The following is an 18750-nucleotide window of genomic DNA, read 5'->3' on the forward strand; positions in this document are numbered from 1 at the left end:
AGGACAGGCTTCAGTCAACTAAACATTTTTATTTTTTAAAAAGATAGATAATCCCTTTATTACCCATTCCCCAGTTTTGCATAATCAACACTGTTACATAAAACATAAATTATGCTTCCCTGATAATTTTCTTTTCTTAAGATGGAAAGAGTCCACAGCTGCATTCATTACTTTTGGGAAAATAAGAACCTGGCCACCAGGAGGAGGCAAAGACACCCCAGCCAAAGGCTTAAATACTCCTCCCACTTCTCTCATCCCCCAGTCATTCTGCTGAGGAACAAGGAACAGTAGAAGAAATACCAGGGTGAAAAGGTGCCAGAAGAAAATAACAGACGCCCCCCAGAAAAGAACAGGCGGGGAGCTGTGGACTCTTTCCATCTGAAGAAAAAATTATCAGGTAAACATAATTTATGTTTTTCTTCATAAATGGAAAGAGTCCACAGCTGCATTCATTACTTTTGGGAAAACAATACCCAAGCTATAGAGGATAATGAATGCGCAAATGGGAGGGTACAAAAGGCAGCCCATTCTGAGGGCATCAGGCCTGAAAACCCTTACCCAACAAAAAAACTTGCTTCATCCGAAGCCAAGAAAATTGGAAAAGAAAAGGCCGCAAGGACACTGACCCGCAGTCCACAAGCCTTGCTAGAGACCGCAGAAAGAATACAACTGAGCCAGCACGCCTCCAGGAGACACCGTCGCTCTGAAGCGGTCCTCAACAACACACCCCGTACCAAAGAAGGGGATCAACTAACATGAACTCCCAAAAGGGAAACAGATGGAGGAACAAGCAAAGATTCCCTGAAAACCCCAAAAAGGGTATAACAGTTTCCAAGAAAGGAAAACACCAAGAACCAAGCCAAACTCATAGAGACCGAAACCAGTCGTGAAATCAAGGGGAGGCAATGCCCAGACCCCAGATGCACAGAAACCCCAAGGTTAAAACCAGGAAGAATTTCTCCTCAAGATAGTGCAACCGCACCCTAAAAGATGACTGAAGACAGAGTCTTCAAAGAAACTTAAAAATACTGAAGTCTTCAGAAATCGATATACGTGCAGCAAACCCAGAAGGCAAGGGTCAATACCACACACTACAGTCATACCAGGATGACTTCTGAAGTAAAATACTTACAGGCAAGTAAGACCAGCAGAAGATAGGACACAAACCCTACCACAGACTGCAAAACATCCACTAAGCAGTGGACCCATGCAGGTGTAACCAAAAAGCCGCCAGCCCTACTCCATATCCTGAACATGGAGAAAAACAGAAACCTCAAAAAGGCTCACCGTACCACAAGGACCTAAAGGCGAACAATAGAGTCTTGGTAAAAATCTGCCAACACACAGATAAAGTGCAAATGGTTGCGACTGATTTCAAACTGCAACCTTCCGCTTGCTATGCAGCAAAGTAACCCACAGGCCACTACAGCTGACTGTCAGGTCTGAAAGACAGGGGAACAGAAAAAAACCCAAACACCAGTCCCCAGAAAGAGGACGGAAAAAGATGGACTCAGCCACCCCAACGGAGCTCAGGTACCCAAGAGCTCCAACAATAGGAACTCCAAGAGAATCCATAGGAGAGAAACAGAGAAAATGCAATAGAGCCTCAGAAGACCCATCACAACACTCCATGACAGTCTCGAACATGGAGACATCATCTCCTCAGATGAAACAGAACCCCAGAGAGCGGATCGCTCTCCTCTAGAGGATAAAAAAACTCCTGTTCCAACAACCTGCATACAGGACAAGACAACCAACCTTCAGAGAGAGGAAGCCCACCCCCATAAGGAGGACAAACGACCCCCCCCCCGAAGGGGAGAGTACAGAAGGAACAGTGCACAAGCTCATAAGATATGAAGCCATAGGCTGAGGAAACAAATCTAAATGAAATCATCTAGACGTCATAGATGAACATCGAGGAACGACCCAAAAAAGGGGAGCACACCTCAGACAAATGGCACAGAAATCCTGGCCAAACTCTCTAGACCAAAGGTCATAGCCTATGTTCCCTGGAAAAACTGGATTGCACCGAACCAGCCACAGGATCATAAGTATTCTGGACATCCGGAAGATCCACAACAAAAACTATAGGCCTGAGTCCCCGATCGTTCCAGGGACCATAACCGGACTAACCCGGAAAACAGGAACAAGTCTCACTCAGAAATCCCAACCCAAAAGGGAAGAGAACGTCCCAAACCAAAAGGGAAGAGAACGTCCCAAAGGGAGCTAAAGTACGACAGAGTCGCACGAGTGGCCTAGAGCCCACCAAGGCGATAAAACAGAAAAAGCAAAAAGTAGAAAATAAAACAGAGACGTCCGTCTCCACGATATCAGACTCCTCCATAGATAGGATATTGATTCAAATTTTGGACCCAAAACTTAAACGGCACCTGACACACACAATGGCTTGGGCACTCACCACCTCCTAAGAGCCCGACACAGAAGATCAGAATTTCTCCATTGCCACCGGGTCAGGAATACGGAAATGGAGAGTCAAAAACGTGACCACGTCCGATCACAAGGTGATCCGTACAGTCCAGAAAAAGCGCGTCCGACTTTAAAGGCCGCGTCACTTCCAAAGGCCGTTATGTTCCACAAAGCCATGAGCCTAAGTAACACTACGCATAAGTAGGTCGAATCATATAAAAAACATGATTAAAAGAACTCCTGTTCAATAACCCCCCTCAGGAGATATTAACCTTGATTCCAAGATACAAAAGGTGCCTCACTGAGACCCTTATATATAGTTAGTCCCGCAAGGTGGTAGCCTCTCGGGAAAACATTTGTAATACAATAAAATCATGAAGAAAGTAAAATGAAACGATCTTACCGGAATCTACGCCGTGGAACAGGAACACGGCCCTTCAAGTATGACAGATAGTAGCCTCGCCTTTGCCATGGACTTGAGAGAAGAAAGCAGGCAGTGAAACTCGTCAACGCCGATTGCTTGTGGAGCTGTTAAAATGAATCGGGATGGTTTCGCAGAAAGACTCTCCCTGCATCTCTGGACTCTAACTTTCCTCCATGCTTTCACTGAAAGGCTGACAGGACTACTTAAAACTCCAGTCCCATGTTGAAAGTGTACTACCCTCCATAAGCGACTATCAAGACTTCTGACACTTCTCTGCCAACTTCCTGGGACGAAAGGCAAAGAATGACTGAGGGATGAAGGAAGTGGGAGGAGTATTTAAGCCTTTGGCTGGGGTGTCTTTGCCTCCTCCTGGTGACCAGGTTCTTATTTTCCCAAAAATAATGAATATAGAACTCTTTCCATTTATGAAGAAAATATACTTTTTACCTCTGTAATTGCCTTGTATCTAAGCCTGATCACATGACTTTTTATTTATTATGCATTGACATTTTATCCAATTAGTGCAGTGTCTGCCACAAACCACGGGCGTGATCACAATGTTATCCATATGTCTCACATGAATTAACAGTCTCTTGTCGTGAAAAGCTAATAAAAAAGCATGTGATAAGAGGCTGTCTGTAGTGGCTTAGAAACAGGAAGAAATTTAAAGGTTTAAATTTCAAAGTATATTAAGATATCAATGTTGGTTGTGCAAAGCTGGAGAATGGGTAGTAAAGGTGTTGTCTATCTTTTTAAACAATAACAATTTTGATATTGACTGTCCCTTTAAACAAACGTATGCATTGGGCACGCATAAAGTTATTTTGAACATAAAATAAGGTCAAATATAAAATAATTTCAGCGCTATATGCATAACATTGTTACAAACATTGTTGCAAACACTTGTGCCATATAGTGCCCAAGAAACGTGCATGCTCCTGTACCTACCTAGAAGTTCTGTCTTGGGAAGGACCTAGGTTTCATCAAATGAAACCAAGATAAGGAAGTACATTTTACAGCAAAAGTTAACTGGAATTTTTTGGAAAAACTACATGGTGGACCTTTAAAGGGACAGTCTACTTCCAAAATTTGTGTTGTTTAAAAAGATAGCTAATTCCTTTATTACCCATTCCTCAGTTTTGCATAAACAACATTGCTATATTAATATGTGTTTTAATCTTGTGATTACTTTGTATCTAAACCTCTATAGACTGTCCCCTTATCTCCGTTCTTTTGACAGACTTGCATTTTAGACAATCAAAGCCCCCTCATAAGTAACCCCACAGGAGTGAGCACAATGTTATCTATATGGCACACATGAATTAGCAGTGTCTTGCTGTGAAAAGCTAATACATGCATTATATAAGAGGTGGTCTGTAGTGGCTTAGAAACAGGCAGAAATTTAGAGGTTTAAATATTATAAAGTACATTGCAATAAAAACAATAGTCTAACACTCAGGGAAGAAGCATGAAGGAAGGAACTTACCGGTATCACAATAGAACGTGATAGGACTCTGCTGGATGAACTGTTTTACAGCTCTTGAAAAATCCCTAAGTGAGCGGAGTTCTAGAGATACGTTTACCGGAATTATTACCCAGATAAAGGCTCAATATTCCCTGTATTTTAAATTGTTTTAAATAAACGTTGTATAAAGGAGACCTGGATTCATTAGAGAGTTGTTATATAGAGCTATTATCTTTGAGCTTATGGTAGCTCAGAAGAGAGTGAGTACCAGTGTTCTTATAAAGTGGATTGTTAAGGCCACTTTATTAAAAGGACTTTTTCCCACTCATCCAATTGGTTTGTTATAATAATATATATGTATATTTTGTGCATTATGGGTAATATTTTAACACTTTTTATATTTTTTATAAACTAAATTAATAATGTTGGTTGTGCAATGCTAGGGAATGGGCAGTAAAGTTGTTATCTATCTTTTTAAACAATAAAAAATGTGTAGTAGACTGTCCCTTTAATTGTCACTTACATATCTATTTAAAACATATCCAGGTAGACTTAAGGTATCAGCTTCTTTTTATGTTTTTAAATCCCATGAGTTACTTAATCAGTTATGATGAAACGTATTGGGTTTAAGCAATAAAAACATATTAACTGACTGTACGGAACACACTCCATAATAAAATGCACTACACAATGCTCACATATTTTAGCATTCATGTTACTGTATAAAATAACCTTTGTAATTTTTCTAAGACCATGCACATCCAATAGAAAAATAACCCACATTAACTGAAGTGGTATTTTCATTGACCTCTTGGATTTTCAGGTGAAAGGGATCTTAGAAGAAAACTATTGCTGGAATTTAAGATAAAACAGATTCAATTGATTGGATTGATAGTTTAGCCAGCTTAGGAATTAAGCTCTCATGAGAAGGGATTTCCTTCTCAAATTGTTTGTCTTAAATGTTCATCCTTCTATCAGCTTTGTGTCCTAATTAAGACTATGTGATGTAGACTTCTAGCAACATAATATGGAAATTAAACACCTTGTAACTGTGATCTCTTGGTGTCAAATCACAGGTCAATTCCCTCTGTTACCTTTCATACTTAGGGTTAGATTGTATTCCATTTTTATACACCGTTTGTTAGTTTCTAAATACAAATCTTTACAAGCTTTTCAACAAGAATGTAATTTATCCCTAAGAACTACAAATGAGTAGGAATGGGCGAATATGCTGAAAGTGTAATTCGTTTGGTAGAATAAATAGTCCTGTGGACACTCGTTTTGGCCAATCTAATGTTGATAAGAATGAAAATTCATTAAAATTTGGTAATCAAATGTTACTTTCGTTTTCGAATGTTCACAATGAAATCGAATATCGACATTTGAAATTTTGAATGTAACATTTGATTTAACAAATACTATTCAGAAGTTCAATAGTTCATGTGGTAGGGAATTTAGTAAATTGATACATAGTAGATTCAAATATATCAATTTGAATGTTTCTATTTCGAATATTGCATAATTTGAATATTTCATTTAAAGAGAGCATTAGAAATACTATTACAAAATCTAAAGATTTGAATCGAATTATTGGAAAAATTCAAATCGAATATTACATTTAAAGAAAGCATTAGAAATTACATAAAAAGAATGTTAGAATGTTGTGCAAACATTTGAAATTCGAAACGAACGGACGTGTTAAAATTAAATTAAATTTTCAAATGTTGCAAAACATTCGCCCATCCCTACAAATGAGAGCATAAAATATGGAACTATTACTGGAAAAATATGTATGAAGAGTTAATTCAAAAGGTTTATTCAAATGTAGTTCACAATATTCTTATTTGGTTTGCTAGTGCTTTTCATTTAAAAAAAAAAAAAAAAAATACAGTTAGAGTGATAGTAAATTAGTACATTAGAGAAACTGCAAATATATACTATGTGAAGGAATGGTAGTAATAAAAGTAGAATAAAAGTTATTTTTTATAGGGCTATAATTTTATGTTTTCAAATAATGAAGTCTTACTGTTTTTAACTCATCTGGCTGCCCCCTTCAAAAGTTTTTTTTTTTAAACTGACGCTGCAGGGGGTTCAGCCAATGAGAAGGGCTATTTCCCGTGCAATTGCTGACAATACAGACACCCTCCTATACATCTGCCACATCGCATTCAGTTTGTCACTTTAGAGATAGTAAAGTGTGAACATGGTTTGTACAAAAGCCAATCACTATCTCTGTATGGTCTAAGAATGTATAAGACAGTAAATAAACAAATGTTTTATAAACACTATGCAGAAGCCATGCAGTCCCATTTTCTATTTGTATCCCTTTAACTCATTTACCCAATTAATGTTATTAAGCAGCAACAAAACTGTCATTACTATTTCCTTCAGAGTACCATATAGTTGGCATTGTGTAGTGAATAGTTATAAATGTATACATTACTTGAATACTGTCTGTCTGGTGTGCCAGAACTGCGCCACACACGATCTCTTGTTACATGTTCATCAGAAGAATTAAAATATGAATTCCGCTCTGAGGGAAAATAATTGCAAGGTTGTCTTGAAAAAAATAACACCAAATGAATGGAAAAAAGAGACAACAAAAAACAAAACAATAAATTGCATTTTTTAAATTAAAGGCAAACTCAAGTCAAAATAAACTTTTATGATTTAGAAAGAGAATGCCGTTTTAAAGACAATTTCCAATTTACCCCTATTATCAAAATTTGCACACTCTTGTTATATACACACTTTCTGGTGAACAAGATCCTACTGAGCATGTGCACAAGCTCACAGAGTATATATATATACTAGTCTGTGATTGGCTGTAAAATGGGAGATAAAATAAATTTGTCAGAAAAAAATCTACTGCTTATATAAAATTCAGAGTGTTATTGTATTATCTTTTTATTATGTCGGCTAACTCAATTTCTCACAACTAACTCCTTACTTGATCCACTACAATTTGGTTTCCGCCCTAAACACTCAACAGAAACCGCTCTTGCTAAAGTAACAAATGACCTGTTATCAGCTAAAGCAAAAGGCCATTACTCCTTACTAATTCGTCTTGACCGGTCCTGTCAGTTTCCTTTAACAACATATCTTGTGATCCTATGCCTCTCTCAGTTGGAGTACCGCAAGGCTCTTTCGTGGGCCCCTTGCTTTTCTCTCTCTATACATCCTGCCTTGGAAAACTTATAGCCTCCTTTGGATTCCAGTACCACTTGTATGCTGATGATACCCAAATCTATCTTTCCTCTCCCGATATCTCTCCCTCTTTACTCAACCAGATTTCTGACTGCCTCTCTGCAATTTCCTCTTGGATGTCTTAACACTACCTCCAACTCAATCTGTCCAAAACTGAGATGCTTCTTATTCCTCCCTCTTTGAGACATCCAACACCTGACATTTCTCTGACGGTTGGAGACTCTATTCTCAACACCTCACCCCAGGTCCGCTGTCTTGGAGTCACACTAGACTCAGAACTCATATTCAACCCACATATACAAGCGCTGACCAAATCCTGCCGTTCACACCTACGCAACATTTCCAGAATTCGTCCCTTCCTTACTCAAAAAAAACTACAAAAATACTTATTCATTCCCTCATTTTGTCACGCATTGATTATTGCAATCTACTCCTAAATGGCCTTCCAAAACCCTGTCTCTCTCCTCCCTCCAATATATTATGAATGCCTCTGCTAGACTCATTCTCCTAAGTCGCCGATCTACATCAGCTGCTCCGCTCTGCCAGTCTCTACACTGGCTCCCCATACACTCCAGAATACAATTTAAAATATTAACCCATACTTAAAAAGCACTCAACAGTCTAACTCCCAACTATATTTCCTCTCTCATCGTGAAATATTCCCCATCCCGTCCTCTTCGATCAACCTCTGACCTACGTCTCTACACTCCTGTTATCTCTACGTCCCACTCCCGCCTCCAAGACTTCGCACGTGCTGCTCCTGTCCTCTGGAACTCTCTACCCCGCTCCATAAGACTGTCTCCAACCTTGTATAGCTTCAGACGCTCCTTCAAAACTCACCTATTCAGAGAGGCTTACCATCTCTCCTCCATCCCTCATCCGAACCAAACTAATACATGTACATGAACTGCCTGACTCACTGCTGCAAATACAACCGATGTAACAAGCTACCCCAACCTTATGTCTCTGCACCCTTAACCTATAGACTTTTGAGCTCTCCGGAGCAGGGCCCTCTTCCTCCTGTACTAGATTTGTTTAGTTTTGTTATGTTTTGTATTTTATCACAAATCTTTGTCATTGTATACCCCTATCATTGTACCCAGCGCTACGGAATTTGGCGGCGCTTTACAAATAAATAATAATAATAATAATAATTATTCAATTCTACTGCATGGAGTGGTACTTTAATTTTATGCCTTTAAGATCTTGAATGCAGAGACGACATTAAAGGGACATTAAACTGCTGGGTAGCATTGTTACTACTCACCATGCAATTGTTTTTTTGTCCTGTGCTTGCAGCAGTCTTCAAAGCACTTTTCTTATTTTAACCTATCACAGGTGCTGGTTGGTGAAGCTCCACATTTTTTGTCTGCACCCTGTGGTAGAAGTGGTGCTCATTCATAGCTTAGGCCTTAGGGGATGTTGCTGACTATTTGATAACTGTATTGTGTGCTTTGGGTAAGTGTGCAGTTTTAAGAGTGAGAGCTTTAAATCTTTGTAGAGGATATATATTCTATTTCTGTAATTTAGTGTTTTTTTTCTCGTACTTTAGTTTATTTAATTTAATTGTAATTAATTGTAGTTAATTTAGTTAATATATTTAATGATAGTGTATTGTTAGGTGTAATTGTAACTAAGGTTTTATTTTACAGGTATATTTGTATTTATTTTAACTAGGAAGTTATTACATAGTTAATAACTATTTGATAACTATTGTACCTAGTTAAAATAAATACAAAGTTGCCTGTAAAATAAATATAAACCCTAAGCTAGATACAAATGTTACTATTAGTTATATTGTAGCTATCTTAGGGTTTATTTTATAGGTATTTAGTTTTAAATAGGAATAATTTAGTTAATTGTAGTTATTTTATTTAGATTATTTTAAATTATATTTAAGTTAGGGGGGTGTTAGGGTTAGACTTAGGTTTAGGGGTTAATAACTTTAATATAGTTGCGGCGACGTTGGGGGTGGCAGATTAGGGGTTAATAAATGTAGGTAGGTGTCGGCGATAATAAAATTTAACTAATGTTTGCGAGGCGGGAGTGCGGCGGTTTAGGGGTTAATATATTTATTGAAGTGGCGGCGATGTCCAGTCGGCAGATTAGGGGTTAAAAAAACATAATTTATGTAAGAACTTACCTGATAAATTCATTTCTTTCATATTAGCAAGAGTCCATGAGCTAGTGACGTATGGGATATACATTCCTACCAGGAGGGGCAAAGTTTCCCAAACCTCAAAATGCCTATAAATACACCCCTCACCACACCCACAATTCAGTTTAACAAATAGCCAAGAAGTGGGGTGATAAAAAAGTGCGAAAGCATATAAAATAAGGAATTGGAATAATTGTGCTTTATACAAAAAAATCATAACCACCACAAAAAAGGGCGGGCCTCATGGACTCTTGCTAATATGAAAGAAATGAATTTATCAGGTAAGTTCTTACATAAATTATGTTTTCTTTCATGTAATTAGCAAGAGTCCATGAGCTAGTGACGTATGGGATAATGACTACCCAAGAAGTGGATCTTTCCACACAAGAGTCACTAGAGAGGGAGGGATAAAATAAAGACAGCCAATTCCTGCTGAAAATAATCCACACCCAAAATAAAGTTTAACGAAAAAACATAAGCAGAAGATTCAAACTGAAACCGCTGCCTGAAGTACTTTTCTACCAAAAACTGCTTCAGAAGAAGAAAATACATCAAAATGGTAGAATTTAGTAAAAGTATGCAAAGAGGACCAAGTCGCTGCTTTGCAGATCTGGTCAACCGAAGCTTCATTCCTAAACGCCCAGGAAGTAGAAACTGACCTAGTAGAATGAGCTGTAATTCTCTGAGGCGGAGTTTCACCCGACTCAACATAGGCAAGATGAATTAAAGATTTCAACCAAGGTGCCAAAGAAATGGCAGAAGCTTTCTGGCCTTTTCTAGAACCGGAAAAGATAACAAATAGACTAGAAGTCTTACGAAAAGATTTCGTAGCTTCAACATAATATTTCAAAGCTCTAACAACATCCAAAGAATGCAACAATTTCTCCTTAGAATTCTTAGGATTAGGACATAATGAAGGAACCACAATTTCTCTACTAATGTTGTTGGAATTCACAACTTTAGGTAAAAATTCAAAAGAAGTTCGCAACACCGCCTTATCCTGATGAAAAATCAGAAAAGGAGACTCACAAGAAAGAGCAGATAATTCAGAAACTCTTCTGGCAGAAGAGATGGCCAAAAGGAACAAAACTTTCCAAGAAAGTAATTTAATGTCCAATGAATGCATAGGTTCAAACGGAGGAGCTTGAAGAGCTCCCAGAACCAAATTCAAACTCCAAGGAGGAGAAATTGACTTAATGACAGGTTTTATACGAACCAAAGCTTGTACAAAACAATGAATATCAGGAAGAATAGCAATCTTTCTGTGAAAAAGAACAGAAAGAGCAGAGATTTGTCCTTTCAAAGAACTTGCGGACAAACCCTTATCTAAACCATCCTGAAGGAACAGTAAAATTCTCGGTATTCTAAAAGAATGCCAGGAAAAATGATGAGAAAGACACCAAGAAATATAAGTCTTCCAGACTCTATAATATATCTCTCTAGATACAGATTTACGAGCCTGTAACATAGTATTAATCACAGAGTCAGAGAAACCTCTTTGACCAAGAATCAAGCGTTCAATCTCCATACCTTTAAATTTAAGGATTTCAGATCCTGATGGAAAAAAGGACCTTGTGACAGAAGGTCTGGTCTTAACGGAAGAGTCCACGGTTGGCAAGAGGCCATCCGGACCAGATCCGCATACCAAAACCTGTGAGGCCATGCCGGAGCTACCAGCAGAACAAACGAGCATTCCTTCAGAATCTTGGAGATTACTCTTGGAAGAAGAACTAGAGGCGGAAAGATATAGGCAGGATGATACTTCCAAGGAAGTGATAATGCATCCACTGCCTCCGCCTGAGGATCCCGGGATCTGGACAGATACCTGGAAAGTTTCTTGTTTAGATGGGACGCCATCAGATCTATTTCTGGAAGTTCCCACATTTGAACAATCTGAAGAAATACCTCTGGGTGAAGAGACCATTCGCCCGGATGCAACGTTTGGCGACTGAGATAATCCGCTTCCCAATTGTCTACACCTGGAATATGAACCGCAGAGATTAGACAGGAGCTGGATTCCGCCCAAACCAAAATTCGAGATACTTCTTTCATAGCCAGAGGACTGTGAGTCCCTCCTTGATGATTGATGTATGCCACAGTTGTGACATTGTCTGTCTGAAAACAAATGAACGATTCTCTCTTCAGAAGAGGCCAAAACTGAAGAGCTCTGAAAATTGCACGGAGTTCCAAAATATTGATCGGTAATCTCACCTCCTGAGATTCCCAAACTCCTTGTGCCGTCAGAGATCCCCACACAGCTCCCCAACCTGTGAGACTTGCATCTGTTGAAATTACAGTCCAGGTCGGAAGCATAAAAGAAGCCCCCTGAATTAAACGATGGTGATCTGTCCACCATGTTAGAGAGTGTCGAACAATCGGTTTTAAAGATATTAATTGAGATATCTTCGTGTGATCCTTGCACCATTGCTTCAGCATACAGAGCTGAAGAGGTCGCATGTGAAAACGAGCAAAGGGGATCGCGTCCGATGCAGCAGTCATAAGACCTAGAATTTCCATGCATAAGGCTACCGAAGGGAATGATTGTGACTGAAGGTTTCGACAAGCTGTAATCAATTTTAAACGTCTCTTGTCTGTTAAAGACAGAGTCATGGACACTGAATCCATCTGGAAACCCAGAAAGGTTACCTTTGTCTGAGGAATCAAATAACTTTTTGGTAAATTGATCCTCCAACCATGATCTTGAAGAAACAACACAAGTCGATTCGTATGAGATTCTGCTAAATGTAAAGACTGAGCAAGTACCAAGATATCGTCCAAATAAGGAAATACCACAATACCCTGTTCTCTGATTACAGACAGCAGGGCACCGAGAACCTTTGTAAAAATTCTTGGAGCTGTAGCTAGGCCAAACGGCAGAGCCACAAACTGGTAATGCTTGTCTAGGAAAGAGAATCTCAGAAACTGATAGTGATCTGGATGAATCGGAATATGCAGATATGCATCCTGTAAATCTATTGTGGACATATAATTCCCTTGCTGAACAAAAGGTAAGATAGTCCTTACAGTTACCATCTTGAACGTTGGTATCCTTACATAACGATTCAATATTTTTAGATCCAGAACTGGTCTGAAGGAATTCTCCTTCTTTGGTACAATGAAGAGATTTGAATAAAACCCCATCCCCTGTTCCGGAACTGGAACTGGCATAATTACTCCAGTCAACTCTAGATCTGAAACACATTTCAGAAATGCTTGAGCTTTTACTGGATTTGCTGGGACACGGGAAAGAAAAAATCTCTTTGCAGGAGGTCTCAACTTGAAACCAATTCTGTACCCTTCTAAAACAATGCTCTGAATCCAAAGATTGTGAACAGAATTGATCCAAATTTCCTTGAAAAAACGTAACCTGCCCCCTACCAGCTGAGCTGGAATGAGGGCCGCACCTTCATGTGGACTTAGAAGCAGGCTTTGCCTTTCTAGCTGGCTTGGATTTATTCCAGACTGGAGATGGTCTCCAAACTGAAACTGCTCCTGAGGATGAAGGATCAGGCTTTTGTTCTTTGTTGAAACGAAAGGAACGAAAACGATTATTAGCCCTGTTTTTACCTTTAGATTTTTTATCCTGTGGTAAAAAAGTTCCTTTCCCACCAGTAACAGTTGAAATAATGGAATCCAACTGAGAACCAAATAATTTGTTACCCTGGAAAGAAATGGAAAGTAAAGTTGATTTAGAAGCCATATCAGCATTCCAAGTTTTAAGCCATAAAGCTCTTCTAGCTAAAATAGCTAGAGACATAAACCTGACATCAACTCTGATAATATCAAAAATGGCATCACAGATAAAATTATTAGCATGCTGAAGAAGAATAATAATATCATGAGAATCACGATATGTTACTTGTTGCGCTAAAGTTTCCAACCAAAATGTTGAAGCTGCAGCAACATCAGCCAAAGATATAGCAGGTCTAAGAAGATTACCTGAACACAGATAAGCTTTTCTTAGAAAGGACTCCATTTTCCTATCTAGAGGATCCTTAAACGAAGTACCATCTGACGTAGGAATAGTAGTACGTTTAGCAAGGGTAGAAATAGCCCCATCAACTTTAGGGATCTTGTCCCAAAATTCTAATCTGTCAGGCGGCACAGGATATAATTGCTTAAAACGTTTAGAAGGAGTAAATGAATTACCCAAATTATCCCATTCTTTGGAAATTACTGCAGAAATAGCATCAGGGACAGGAAAAACTTCTGGAATAACTACAGGAGTTTTAAAAACCTTATTTAAACGTTTAGATTTAGTATCAAGAGGACCAGAATCCTCTATTTCTAAAGCAATTAGGACTTCTTTAAGCAAAGAACGAATAAATTCCATTTTAAATAAATATGAAGATTTATCAGCATCAACCTCTGAGACAGAATCCTCTGAACCAGAGGAATCATCAGAATCAGAATGATGATGTTCAGTTAAAAATTCATCTGTAGGGAGAGAAGTTTTAAAAGATTTTTTATGTTTACTAGAAGGAGAAATAACAGACATAGCCTTCTTTATGGATTCAGAAACAAAATCTCTTATATTATCAGGAACATTCTGCACCTTAGATGTTGAAGGAACTGCAACAGGCAATGGTACTTTACTAAAGGAAATATTATCTGCTTTAACAAGTTTGTCATGACAATCAATACAAACAACAGCTGGAGAAATAGCTACCAAAAGTTTACAGCAGATACACTTAGCTTTGGTAGATTCAGCACTTGACAGCGATTTTCCTGTAGTATCTTCTGACTCAGATGCAACGTGAGACATCTTGCAATATGTAAGAGAAAAAACAACATATATATAAAGCAAAATTGATCAAATTCCTTAAATGACAGTTTCAGGAATGGGAAAAAATGCCAAAGAACAAGCTTCTAGCAACCAGAAGCAATAAAAAATGAGACTTAAATAATGTGGAGACAAGAGTGACGCCCATATTTTTTCGCGCCAAATAAGACGCCCACATTATTTGGCGCCTAAATGCTTTTTGGCGCCAAAAATGACGCCACATCCGGAACGCCGACATTTTTGGCGCAAAATAACGTCAAAAAAATGACGCAACTTCCGGCGACACGTATGACGCCGGAAACGGAAATAGAATTTTTGCGCCAAAAAAGTCCGCGCCAAGAATGACGCAATAAAATGAAGCATTTTCAGCCCCCGCAAGCCTAACAGCCCACAGGGAAAAAGTCAAATTTAAGGTAAGAAAAAAGTTAAATTAAAATGCATTATCCCAAATATGAAACTGACTGTCTGAAAAATAAGGAAAGTTGAACATTCTGAGTCAAGGCAAATAAATGTTTGAATACATATATTTAGAACTTTATAAACAAAGTGCCCAACCATAGCTAGGAGTGTCACAAAAAATAAGATTTACTTACCCCAGGACACTCATCTACATATAGTAGATAGCCAAACCAGTACTGAAACGAGAATCAGCAGAGGTAATGGTATATATAAGAGTATATCGTTGATCTGAAAAGGGAGGTAAGAGATGAATCTCTACGACCGATAACAGAGAACCTATGAAATAGACCCCTTAGAAGGAGATCACTGCATTCAAATAGGCAATACTCCTCACATCCCTCTGACATTCACTGCACGCTGAGAGGAAAACCGGGCTCCAACTTGCTGCGGAGCGCATATCAACGTAGAATCTAGCACAAACTTACTTCACCACCTCCATCGGAGGCAAAGTTTGTAAAACTGAATTGTGGGTGTGGTGAGGGGTGTATTTATAGGCATTTTGAGGTTTGGGAAACTTTGCCCCTCCTGGTAGGAATGTATATCCCATACGTCACTAGCTCATGGACTCTTGCTAATTACATGAAAGAAATGTATTTAAGTGTTTGCGATGTGGGGGGGGGGGCTCGGTTTAGGGGTTAATAAGTAGTTTATGGGTGTTAGTGTACTTTTTAGCCCTTTAGTTAAGAGTTTTATGTTACAGCGTTAGCCCATAAAACGCTTAACTACTGACTTTTAAATGCGGTAGGAGTCTTGACAGGAGAGGGTGTACCGCTCACTTTTTCCAAGACTCGTAATACCGGCGCTATGCAAGTCCCATTGAAAAGATAGGATACGCAATTTACGTAAGTGGATTTGCGGTATGCTCGAGTCGCGGAAAAAAAGTGAGCGGTACACCTGTACCTGCTAGACTCGTAATACCAGCGGGCATTAAAAAGCAGCGTTGGGACCTCTCAACGCTGCTTTTTAAGGCTAACGCAAGACTCGTAATCTAGCCGATAGTGATTAGTTGCTAGCACTGGATGAAAGATGCAAGGGTCTGTCAGGAGTCCAGAAACTCATGACCTTTTATACACACACACTAATTACAAGCAAAGAGATCACAGGTGAGGATGGTTACCTTTTATAGCCATTCAAACCCCTAACCATGAGTGAAAGAAAAGTTTTGTGTTATCTTTCATATTCTCTAAAAAATGGCCAAGACATCAAAAATTCTGCCAGGGTATGTACACTTATGAGCACAACTATATATATATATATATATACACGATTTATCATTTTATATTACCAACTGAAAGTGTTTAATGTTCCTTTAAATGTAATTTTGTTGAAGAATTTAAATTATACTGACTACTTTATACTGGATTTTACTAAAGATATGCACTATGTAATGGGAAGCAATAAACTCTGCTATCTCAAAGAGATTACAGTTAATTTAGTGCGATCCTGCAAAACCGTGAGGACCCATGTATTTTAATACCTCATACTTGCAAAGCCTTTTTGAGCAGCAGAAGACTTAGCAAAGCAATTCTATACATGGGAACATGATTGAATTAACTTGCTAACTCATGTTTGAACACATTTGACACCGGTAACAAGACTTATCCTTATTTAAAATGCATTATAACATTCTTTGTTGAATGGGTTTTTAATGGGATGAATGGGTTGAAAAGATCACACAAACACACATACAGTACATGCACATATACACGTACACATACAGTACATGCACATATACACACATACAGTACATGCACATATACACACATACAGTACATGCACATATACAAACATACAGTACATGCACATATATATACACACACACACATACAGTACATGCACATATACACACATACAGTACATGCACATATATACACATACAGTACATGCACATATACACACATACAGTACATGCACATATACACACATACAGTACATGCACATATACACACATACAGTACATGCACATATATACACACACACATACAGTACATGCACATATACACACATACAGTACATGCACATATACACACATACAGTACATGCACATATACACACATACAGTACATGCACATATACACACATACAATACATGCACACACACATACAGTACATGCACATATACACACATACAGTACATGCACATATACACACATACACATACAGTACATGCACATATACACACATACAGTACATGCACATATACACACATACAGTACATGCACATATACACACATACAGTACATGCACATATACACACATACAGTACATGCACATATACACACATACAGTACATGCACATATATACACACACACACAGTACATGCACATATACACACACACACATACAGTACATGCACATATACACACATACAGTACATGCACATATACACACATACAGTACATGCACATATACACACATACAGTACATGCACATATACACACATACAGTACATGCACATATACACACATACACATACAGTACATGCACATATACACACATACAGTACATGCACATATATACACACACACACACATACAGTACATGCACATATACACACATACAGTACATGCACATATACACACACACATACAGTACATGCACATATACACACATACAGTACATGCACATATACACACATACAGTACATGCACATATACACACATACAGTACATGCACATATATACACACACACATACAGTACATGCACATATACACACATACAGTACATGCACATATACACACATACAGTACATGCACATATACACACACACACACACAGTACATGCACATATACACACATACAGAACATGCACACATACATACAGTACATGCACATATACACACATACAGTACATGCACATATACACACATACAGTACATGCACATATATACACACACACACACAGTACATGCACATATACACACATACAGAACATGCACACATACATACAGTACATGCACATATACACACATACAGTACATGCACATATACACACATACAGTACATGCACATATACACACATACAGTACATGCACATATACACACATACAGTACATGCACATATACACACATACAGTACATGCACATATATACACACACACATACAGTACATGCACATATACACACATACAGTACATGCACATATACACACATACACATACAGTACATGCACATATACACACATACAGTACATGCACATATACACACATACAGTACATGCACATATACACACATACAGTACATGCACATATACACACATACACATACAGTACATGCACATATACACACATACAGTACATGCACATATATACACATACAGTACATGCACATATACACACATACAGTACATGCACATATATACACATACAGTACATGCACATATACACACATACAGTACATGCACATATACACACACACATACAGTACATGCACATATACACACATACAGTACATGCACATATACACACATACAGTACATGCACATATACACACATACAGTACATGCACATATATACACACACACACATACAGTACATGCACATATACACACATACAGTACATGCACATATACACACATACAGTACATGCACATATATACACACACACATACAGTACATGCACATATACAAACATACAGTACATGCACATATACACACATACAGTACATGCACATATATACACATACAGTACATGCACATATACACACATACAGTACATGCACATATACACACACATACAGTACATGCACATATACACACATACAGTACATGCACATATACACACATACAGTACATGCACATATATACACACACATACACACATACA

At 38.3% G+C, this 18750-nt stretch overlaps 1 protein-coding gene across 2 annotated transcripts in view; it reads right to left on the minus strand.

Moving 5' to 3' along the window:
• FAM120B (family with sequence similarity 120B) overlaps positions 1-18750 on the minus strand; it is a 434786-nt gene that overhangs the window by 64324 nt on the left and 351712 nt on the right. For both annotated transcript variants that reach the window (XM_053710825.1, XM_053710826.1), the window contains one exon: positions 6760-6849. In XM_053710825.1, coding sequence (XP_053566800.1) covers positions 6760-6849 — 90 coding nt within the window. The remainder of the gene's footprint in view (positions 1-6759; positions 6850-18750) is intronic.

The sequence above is a fragment of the Bombina bombina genome, chromosome 4 (assembly GCF_027579735.1).
Source record: "Bombina bombina isolate aBomBom1 chromosome 4, aBomBom1.pri, whole genome shotgun sequence".
NCBI classification, from domain to species: domain Eukaryota; kingdom Metazoa; phylum Chordata; class Amphibia; order Anura; family Bombinatoridae; genus Bombina; species Bombina bombina.